The sequence below is a fragment of the Citrus sinensis genome, chromosome 3 (genome assembly GCF_022201045.2).
Source record: "Citrus sinensis cultivar Valencia sweet orange chromosome 3, DVS_A1.0, whole genome shotgun sequence".
Taxonomy (NCBI): Eukaryota; Viridiplantae; Streptophyta; class Magnoliopsida; order Sapindales; family Rutaceae; genus Citrus; species Citrus sinensis.
The window spans coordinates 2,561,908-2,572,012 of record NC_068558.1 but is presented as its reverse complement, the minus strand read 5'-3'; the positions used below and the strand labels follow the sequence as shown (position 1 = coordinate 2,572,012).

General features: G+C 34.9%; 2 protein-coding genes across 3 annotated transcripts; one reads left to right on the top strand and one right to left on the bottom strand.

Moving 5' to 3' along the window:
* Positions 1 to 141: 141 nt before the first annotated feature.
* On the bottom strand, positions 142 to 3,487 carry LOC102622563 (serine/threonine-protein phosphatase PP2A catalytic subunit-like). Of its 2 annotated transcripts, XM_006476640.3 has the most exons (6): positions 3,036 to 3,484; positions 1,706 to 1,820; positions 1,234 to 1,342; positions 1,074 to 1,151; positions 653 to 844; positions 142 to 562 (listed from the first exon to the last, which is right to left on the bottom strand). In XM_006476640.3, the coding sequence occupies exons 1-6, from the start codon at positions 3,286 to 3,288 to the stop codon at positions 389 to 391; spliced, it is 921 nt and encodes a 306-aa protein (XP_006476703.2). In that variant the 5' UTR covers positions 3,289 to 3,484; the 3' UTR covers positions 142 to 388. The 2 variants fall into 2 exon arrangements, with proteins under 2 accessions (XP_006476703.2, XP_052292293.1); XM_052436333.1 differs by lacking the exon at positions 142 to 562 and having other exon boundaries at positions 699 to 847; positions 3,036 to 3,487.
* A 620-nt stretch (positions 3,488 to 4,107) lies between these two features.
* LOC102622960 (5-formyltetrahydrofolate cyclo-ligase, mitochondrial) lies at positions 4,108 to 6,800 on the top strand. Its single transcript, XM_006476641.4, has 8 exons — positions 4,108 to 4,363; positions 4,467 to 4,607; positions 4,750 to 4,914; positions 5,214 to 5,255; positions 5,344 to 5,389; positions 5,904 to 5,974; positions 6,117 to 6,243; positions 6,383 to 6,800. The coding sequence occupies exons 1-8, from the start codon at positions 4,225 to 4,227 to the stop codon at positions 6,393 to 6,395; spliced, it is 744 nt and encodes a 247-aa protein (XP_006476704.2). The 5' UTR covers positions 4,108 to 4,224; the 3' UTR covers positions 6,396 to 6,800.
* Positions 6,801 to 10,105: the final 3,305 nt, after the last annotated feature.

Sequence of the window (10,105 nt, the reverse complement as noted above, 5' to 3'; positions counted from 1 at the left end):
TGCTCACGCCCTCGAAATAGTCTGAGTTCGCCTTGGGGCCCGATTTCATTTCTTATATTAAAATTTTGAAATGGGAATTTGGGATAGATACCTTCCCAAGTAGTATTGGAATGGGCGAATGTTTCACCTAAGGATGTAAAATTCACACGTCAACACAGCATGACATTTCCATTTTCTTCCCATTTTAGAATACAAAAGAAGCTACTACAGATCGGACCTATAAACTCACATGAACCCAGCATCATAAAAACTTCGATCAAAAGAATGACAAGAACAATGGCTTCGTCTTGTCTCTCCTTTGACTAAAAACAATAACTCAGTTTTTGTAAGAGACATCTACAAAAACACAACATTAAAGAATAAAATTCACCAGTGGAATCCATGGCAATCACAAAAAATAGTCGGGAGTCCTGCGTGTGGTGTCAGGCTCAATTTGACGAGGCGCCGGGTCAAATTGAAGAAAATTCTGCTCCATATTCTCCCCAATCTCAAGAATTGCAGCCATATTTCCACACCGGTAGCAGTAATTTGGTGCACTGAACACTGTCACCACATTCTTGTCCTACACGAATTATGGTAAGCAAACAAATGAATAAAATCTCTAGAAATAACAAATCAAAACTAATTCTACTTTCATTAATAATTGTCATACTTGGCACCAATTGTATCCGTCCATTACGAGCTGGTGAGCTCTAGAAATAAGAGTCAGCCCATTAGTATGGTTGAACTGTGAAGCTATATCCTGCCCAAATGTGTACCCAGCACCCCGAGGAGATATTCCCCATCCACATCGATCGTCGGGATCAGACCATAAGAGATCACACATCGGGCCCTCATGAGGAACCTACTTTCATGTAACAAAAAAAAAATATCAACAAGAATTGAGGAGGTTGGAAAAGCATTTTGATTGAGATGAAATGTAAATCATGCAGTAATGATTCATATGACAAGAAGTGCTTGTGTTTCTAGTTAACATTGGAACATGTGGGAACCAAATGGAATGAATGTAACGGGCTGTCAGGGAAATAGGAAGGGATAAATTTGCAACCAATCAAGGTAAAATGGTGGACTACCTCCTGTATACGGTCCAGAGCACGTATATTATCTAATGTATCCAAAGATGGGGAAAGTCCTCCGTGCAAGCAGAAAACCTGCAAAAAGATTTACAGATGATATTTGTCAGCCACAATACAAGGATTTAAACAGAGAATTTCTGTTTAATAAAATTCAAACCTGACTCTCAATTAGAGCTGTAAGTGGCAGATAATCAAAAAGGTCAGTGAAATGCTTCCAGACATTAGCATTTCCATATTTTCTCAAACATTCATCATAAAATCCATACCTGAAAAATGAAACCATCAAGTTATTTTGACATAAGCCTAGACTGCTGGACCAAAATGACCGAACATAGAACACCCAACACCCAAATTACCCACAATTTTTTAAAGTAATTTAGTTAAATAACCACTTTGGAACACAGGGAAATTCTCTGTATCTCTTCACTAAACTCGCACTAATTTGACTAGAATTGCTTAACAAAATAAGAGAACAATTCGGCTAGCACCCCTTTATGTTAAAACTAAATGAAATATGAACAGGAGTACATGCTGGACATCAAAAGTGCAGAGACATCTTTTTGTTGATGATCAATGAAACAGTGATTGCTACTTTTCAATGGATTGAATTTGAACAACTATATTCTTACACTTGAGTTATCTGACGACTCTCATGATTTCCCCTCAGAATTGTTATTCTATCTCTATAACGTACTTTCAGAGCAACTAAAAGAGTGACGGTCTCTACTGAGTAGTATCCACGATCTGCATAATATCACAACACAACAATCAATGACAATCTGATAAAAGAAGATGTATGGACAAAGTCTGTAGCTAAAGTTGAAAGAAATAAAAAGTAAAACCACTGACAACCTTAATCAGATACACTAGGAAACCTTGGTTACAACTTTCAAGCATGAGATTAATTATATCATTGATGTCGTAGTTGATTTTATTTAGATATCATCTCCAACAACAATTAACTCTACCTCCAACTTAAAATCACTTTTATCCTATAGTAAATTGGCTTTCATATCCACTTCTTCCACTTTTTGAGCTAACTTATCAAAATCATCCAAATACCAGTACTTTCTTCTTTTGCTTACATCACCAGTGCTTTGATCCTCAGCATCGTTGCACATCAACTTCTAAAAGTCAAAGGTTCAGCAAGAAACGGAGTCACCACTTGGATAGAAAGTCTAAAAGTTAATATATCATAACAAGAGAAACAGAATGTGCTGCAAAAGTCATTTGAATATGGATCAAGGCTGAAACTGCTAATCCAATAACAAATGTGGAAACTATATCTTTCAGGTGTAGGAATACTATAATATGTTTAACAAATGCATATTACATTTGAAAGATGCGTAGCTTATATAAGCCTGTTACAAGTCCTAAGTTACTTGAAATTGCTTTGTCAATTAAATCGCTATATATCTACATTATCAGTGTTCTATCCATGGTTATCTTGATAAAACAACTCTTAGAAAAACATGCTAGTTGCTAGAGAAAGTATCTTCCCTCTAGCACATAGTTTATTTATTGTCAAATCAAGTTGCATATTGATCCATGAAAAGCACCACTCCATTTCTGTTAGTCACACATACTCATTGAAACCAGCAGCTCCAACTAATGTTTACACCCCCATGGACTTCCCTGAGGACAAAATACTGGCCTAAAGCTTAGCTTCGTTCAAAACAGGTTAGGTTAACTTCATATAAAATATATGCATATCCTGTAACTTTAATTTAGATAATTTAGATAAAGTAATCGAGGCAATGCGATAAACACACTCTCTAAACTACCCATCATGCAAATTTGTATTGGGGGAAAATCATAATAAAATTCATAATCATATCTAGACATTGCAAATATCTCCATAATATCACAACACGATAAGAAAACCTTGACAGAAACTCAAAAATTGGAAAGTAAAAAACCTACTAACTATAGTCAAATAAATTCACCACAGGAACTGACCAACATAGTCGCCCATGAAGAGATAATTGGTATCAGGAGCGTTGCCACCTATGCGAAAAAGCTCGACGAGATCGTGAAACTGTCCGTGAATGTCGCCGCAGACGGTGACCGGGCATTTGACGGGTTGCACGTTCCATTCCTCCACAAGAATAGCTCTCGCTTGCTCGCACAAAATCTTTACCTCCTGTTCCGGCAACGGCTTGCACTGCATCAAGTGCTCGATCTGACGGTCCAGATCGGCCTGCGACGGCATCGTTTGAGATTTCGTTCGACGCCTTTAGATATGATTCTGTGATCGGACAGTGAAGCGTGAGCACGGGCAATGAGGGCTGGATGAAGGTTCAGGTCATCGTAGATTTGCGATTAGGGTTAGGGTTTGAAGAGAGATACAAGGTAGTGGATTTGCCTTGGCCCTCGAACTCAGTTGTAATGCTATTGTTGGTTTGCAGCTGAGCATTATTATTTTGTTATCAGGAATTCAGAAGCAAGATTTTAAAGTATGGTCCCTGCAATGTTATCTATTTATTATTTTTTTCATACTTTTATAAATTCATAAATTTGGCCAAATGGAATATGGACTTTTTCCCATCTTTTATCTTTAAATATTACGTATCTTGGGGTTTTATTATGAATATTTTTATTGCTACATATTTTTACATTATAGTGTAACAATAACATAAAGAAAGGAAATATGTTCACACACATGCAGGAGATGCTCGAACAGTATTCTAGACCTCAAGAATAAGGTGAAAAAAAATCTCTCCTCAAATATTAATGAAATAAAAAAATATTATGTAATTAAAATAAAGGATATTTAAATTATAAATAATTATTTATTTATAAATCATATATACAGTGATGCCATCAATGATATCATTTTCTTTTTAAGGAAAAATAATACAATCTTTAATATGCTTCAATAAACCCTTTTTTAGGAAATAAACACAACCCTTCATTTTATTTTATTTTTTTTCTTTGCTTGGGTGGCGAACACAAAACCAAAGTCTTCAGGGATGCAAATGCATTAATGAAAAAATAATTAAAAGAAAAGAGGAAAAAAAAAGAATGGGCTAAGACAGCCAGAGGAGAGAGGTTGGCTTTTGCTGACGACCCAAAGGGCAATGCGCACACAAAACCAACAAAGTCACTCCTCTCCACCTACCTTGCTGGTTGCTATTTTGTGGGCACGATGAGCCAGAGCAACGACAGCAGCAACCCTGAAGAAAAAGAACATGATCTGGAGTCCATTTTCCAGCAAAAACGGATCCTTCGATCCCAAGTCCGAAAGACCCTCAAGTTCATGGACCCCTCGCTAAGATCCCATGAAGGTCAGCACCTTCTTTCACTTCGATCTCATCTTATTATTATATTCTTATATTTGATGTTAGTTGAAGACATACTGCACTCTTTGTAATTTTATTTTGGTTCCAGACAATGCAATTCAGAAAATTGTTTTAGAAGCCCCGTGGTTTAAATCTAGTCAGAGACTATGTGCCTATATAAGTTGCTCTGCTTTGAGAGAAGTTGATACATCAAAGTTGTTGTCTCAAATTCTGCAAATTCCAAACGCAGGTGCGTTCTGTATCCTGTATTGGGTATTTGTCTTTGAGATCCTATGTGGTGATGATTGATGAAATGGGGCGGCCGTAACCAATTTGTATGTTTTCTGTCTGGTGATTCTTATAAATTATAATATTGCTGTATCTGTATTTAGATGGTGATACAAAGACAAGGAAGAAGCTCTATGTGCCACGTGTGGAGGACAAGAATAGTCACATGCGCATGTTCCACATCTCAAGTATTGATGATCTAATTGCAAACTCGATGAATATTTTAGAACCAGCTCCAGTAGATGCTGATGGAAATGAACGAGAAGATGGTATATTGTTGTTCATTATGTTATGAATTTGTGCTTATTTTGTATTATACAAACACACACAAAAGAAGTCGAAAAGGAAATGGATTTGGCATATATAGGATATCAACATATTATTTCTGCAATGAAAAACTTACAATTCCATGATAAGGGACCATTTTTGTGAAACTTCCACAACTTTGTGTTGAAGCTCTCTCATGAAAAATATACTTAAGCTATTGTAATATATACTAGCAGGAAAACACATTTTTCTCTCTTTGGCTTTAAATTGTTGTGAATTTTAAATATCTCTCTTGTTGCAGTAATGCAGGCAAATGAGCCAGTGGATTTATTTCTCCTACCTGGTATACTTGTCAATTTTCCTCTTTTTAATTTCTCATGTAGAGTATAGAAATGAAAAGTCCATTGTATTCATCAGATACTTTTTGCCAGGACTTGCATTTGACAGGTCTGGGAGACGCTTGGGCCGTGGTGGAGGGTAAGGCTCGTGCTTCTCTTGGCCTAGTGAAAATTATTTAATCTCTGTGGTACTGCAATTTGAGTTATGGAAAAACCACACATGCACTCACAAATCAAGAATATCCATGGAAGCAAGCACATTTTTTTTTTTTTAATGAACCTTTAACTCAAGCTTTTGTCCACAAGCTGGATTCCATCTGACCCTTTTGTAGCTGCTTGTTCCCAGAATTCCAACAATAAGGCCAAGCTAAGGATTCTTAGGACTAGATTTCTCAATTTTGAAATATGAAAGCTCTCGTCACTACAATTCTTGATTTTTGATTCTTTTCCCCCTCAAAATACTAGTACTACTAGGTTAGTGGTAACGATTGTAGCTTTCTTGTTCTGTCTCGTTGGTTTAATGCCCAAGAAACACTTTTATTTCACTTTCCCCTGTTTCTTCTGTAGCTTTCATTTTAAATTCTTAAATTTATGTGGATTCTTGTATCTTGGTATAACTTTTTGTTAATGTATGTGATGAAAAAACTCTGAAGTTATTATGATACATTCCTGAAGAAGTACCAAGAGCTTGCAAAGGAAAGAAATTGGAGGCAACCCCTCTTTGGTATGGATAACTTCTGTTTCACTTTTCCTCTGTGCAATATGAATAGGAAGCTCTAGGTTCTTATAAACTGATTATATTGTTTCTTAATTTGATTTAAAGAAGCAGATTTGGTCATTTCTCTATTTTCACCTTGGTTTTGCAGTTGCTCTGTCATATTCTTTGCAGATCATGGATGAAGGAATCATATCAGCTACTCCAAAGGACATGCCAGTTGATGCTCTTGTATCCCCGTCTGGTGTAATTCCCATTAGTGCCGCTGCCTTAGACAGGTGCGCTTAGCGATTCTCCTAATTTGTTCTGTATGTGAGTTTTAATTCTATTTTCTTCTTCTAAACTATTTTTTCTTGTCTTCTACTTGTTAAGAATGATTCCATTTTCATCTCAAATAACTAATTAAACAAACTACAGGATGCAATTTTGATGCTGGATTTCAACCAAACGTAAATGCTTTATTCAACGTCAACAATCATCACGACATTTCAAACTGCTTGGCTTTGAGCTGTCAAGAGGATTACATGGATTCTTAAATGCTTGACGTGCAAGGCTTTTGGTATCGAAGGAATGGAAATATAGAATGAAGGCTTTGATATGCCATTGTTGATAGGCCATGGCTGACCCGAGTATCTACTGATCATAAACTTTGGCATTTAAGAATGGATTCCTGATATTTGTATTTTGTTAAATGGAATTTACACGTTTTGAGATGTTACATTGATGATTGCAAAACGATGAATTGATGCCAAATTGTTTTAAATTTACAAAATGTTCGGAATATATTTGTACTTCTCAATAAATTCACTTCTCTAATCTCTCAAAGATAAGAAAATCATTCTCTCTTTATTTTTTAACTAGTGATTGATTGATGGTTCAGTCTGATGGGTTCATACGTTATACCTAATTTAGGTATCATGAAGTGGAGACATCAAATAATTTTCTGATATGCGGCTACCCAACATACCCACGCTTGGGGTGGTGCTTAGCGGTGTTCAGAATCCAATCTGATCCGCTTAATCCGTCTAATTCGTAAAAATTCGATCTGTGGATTGGTGGATTTGATTGGATTTGATTGAAAATCTAAAAATCCGTAGTCGGTGGATTAGATATGAATTTACTTCTATAAATCCGTAAAAATCCGCGAATCTTAAAAAAAATAAAAAAATTAAACTTGTAAATATGGTATTGTACTTATTAATAAATAAATAAGTTAAAATATAGTTACATTAACACCATATTATATCTTATCTGATAATAATATAAAATAAAAAATAATTAAATAAAAAATATAGCTTCCTAAATAGTTAATTTTCATGTACTGATCTAAACAAATGAGTTTTTTTTTTGTTATATTTTGAAACTTTGAATTTATTTTCTACCTTTATTTAAACAATTATTTTATTTAAATCTTATTTAATTTTAAATTTAATCGATAGTAAAACTATTTTTATATTAAATTTTTTTATTTAATTAGTTCGTTGATAGGACATGATTAAAAAATTTTAACCCGCAAATCAATTCGTAAAATGGTGGATTGGATATGGATTAGGTCAAATCTGAATCTGATCCGCAAACATTCAGATTGGATTTGAATTGAATTTCACCAATTCGTGGATTACATTGGATTAAAAATTTATAATCCACAAAATCATGGATCGCATATGGATTGATGTCCAATCCGAAAAATCCAATCCGCAAATGCCCTTAGTGATGCTTGGCTGCTTGCGATTAACACTTTCTTTCTTAAGGAGAATATGTTTTCACCTATTTACTACCTGCACTTTTTTCAAAACCAGGTTACGGCGTTTTGATACGGATCATCTTAGTATTGAATGCATTGAAAACAAAATTATGAATTAGAGAATATAATGAAAATTATAGAGCCAAGGTTAATTTACATTATCATGTACCAAACATTATGCTAATAAGGGTCGTTGAATTCGAATAATAAAATCGGATGGATGGAAATGAAATGAGCAATTTAATATTATGAAACAGGCCAAATAGAAGTTAATTTTCTTTCTTCTCTTTCTTTGATTGCCTTTGCTACCAAGTAGCCGTCACCTTCTCTTGTAATTTTTTTGTTTTTTCCTTTGCTTCCTTAATCACAAATTTTAATTTGGTAATAAACTTAAAGAAAGAAAAGAAAAAGAGACAAAATTAAGAAGAAATTGGGCAAGACTAAATTTTTCTAGGTTTTCAAAATTCCATACTGTTATGTCTAATGATTTATTTATTTTTTCAGGTAGCAAAAAAAAAAAAAAAGGTCATTCGTCATACTCATAAAAATGAATTTTCGTAATAAATCATTAAAAAAATGATGGCCGATCCGATCACCCCATCTATGACCATCGCACTAACAAAATCAAAGTATGTGATGAAGGAAAGAAAGAAAGAAAGAAATAAATAAGAAGAAGAAGGCAAGAAGCTGTGCCTCGTGGAATTTCCAAACTACTCCTAATATTTTTTTTTAAGTTTTATCTAGATTTTCAATAAACTTTGGAATGTAACATATGACATAACCACCAGTGGAATTATTTTAACTTAATTTAAATTGTCCTAACCCATTTTGAAATAATTTTTTATGCGACATAAAATATTTCACCAAGTATAGTTAGTCAATATTGATAGGGAGTAGGGATGGCAAAAACTGGGTCCGGGTCCAGGTTTGGCCTTCCCGGTTCCGGACCCGGACACTAAAATATTGTACCGAACCCGGATTTAAACCTGGTTTTTATGACACCAGGTCCGGTACGGGTTAAACCCGGAATAATCTGGGTTTCCGGATTACGGATTTTCAACTCGGATCACATACAAATAAAAAAAAAATCAAATTCACTTCACAAATTTACAAATCCATATTCTACCCAAATCAAATACAAAGCAATAAACCATTTTAAATTTACAGATTTTAAATTTCAAAGCAATAAACCATAGATCTATGATATAACATTCACAAAATACAAATCCATATCTCCAATTCATGTCACAGCCGCGATTCAGGGATTTAGTTCACAAACTTCAACAATCGGCGTCTGGTAAAGCAACGAACAGCGACTGTTGATGATATGATGATGATGAACACGTCACAGCTGCGAGCGTTATTCGCAAAAGGCGGATGAACGGCAGCCAAAATCAAGATCGTGATGGACAAATGGCTACCAAACAGAGGCTGATGATGATGATGAGCGGGAACACAGCGTTGCGAAGTGATGACAAGTAATGATGATGATTTGATGAAGAGAAGAACTGAAGAGAGACGAAAAGGATGATTTCATGAAGAGAAGAGAAAAGATGAAGAGATAGGAGAAGAATGAATTGGGCGGCTATGAAGTGAAAGTGTGAACTAGGGCATTGACTTTATCTCCCCTTTTTATATTAAAAAAATAATTTAAATATAATGTTAAAATAAGGACATCCGGGTTTGGGATTCGCATATGCGGGTTTATGCGAACCCGAAATCGGACCCGGAGACGTCTGGGTTGGCAAAATCACATCCGAATCCGGATTTATTTTTAATCCGGTACGGATTTAACCCGAACCGAATTATTTGGGTTCATCCGGATTTGGGCTGGGTCCGGTTTAAATTGCCATCTCTAATAGGGAGTAAACAAAAAACAAAAAAAAGCAAGAAATTCACTTCTCTGACAACAACCACGTACAATATATATATTTTTTAAGGGTTTTGGATTTCCCTTCCTAAACCAGCATCTCAAAGGTACGGTTTTGCTAAAGTTAGTATTTGGTAAGAGACAGGAACGATTGCTCATTTCATTTCCATTCGACCGATTTTACTATTTAAATCCAACGACCCTCATTCGTATAATATTTTGTTATATGATAATGTAACTTTAACTTGCCCAAATTATAGTTATAGTAGTAAAGTAGTATATATTTTCTTTATTTAATGCAATCATTCTTAAGCACAGTTTTATTGAATTTATTTATAATTTAGATAAATTAAATGAATCTAATAAGTTAAGGATTAAACCATAAAAGAACTCGTCAAAGGTCAAATTCCTCTGCTTGCGACAACCGGACTTGGTCGTACAAATTCTTCATGGAGCTCCTTCCTCTAGATATACTTCGAAAAATCTTTGCTTTCCCCACAATTTTCTTCCATCAAAAGGTACTGAT

Coding starts and splice junctions, on each gene's coding strand:
- LOC102622563 (XM_006476640.3), bottom strand. CDS start 3,288: ATGCCGTCGCAGGCCGATCTGGACCGTCAGATCGAGCACTTGATGCAG. Junction 1,343..1,705: donor AGTCGTCAGATAACTCAAGT/GTAAGAATATAG, acceptor TTCATTTTTCAG/GTATGGATTTTATGATGAAT. Junction 845..1,073: donor CTCTGGACCGTATACAGGAG/GTAGTCCACCAT, acceptor ACATGAAAGTAG/GTTCCTCATGAGGGCCCGAT.
- LOC102622960 (XM_006476641.4), top strand. CDS start 4,225: ATGAGCCAGAGCAACGACAGCAGCAACCCTGAAGAAAAAGAACATGAT. Junction 4,364..4,466: donor CTCGCTAAGATCCCATGAAG/GTCAGCACCTTC, acceptor TTTTGGTTCCAG/ACAATGCAATTCAGAAAATT. Junction 5,975..6,116: donor TTGGAGGCAACCCCTCTTTG/GTATGGATAACT, acceptor TTGGTTTTGCAG/TTGCTCTGTCATATTCTTTG.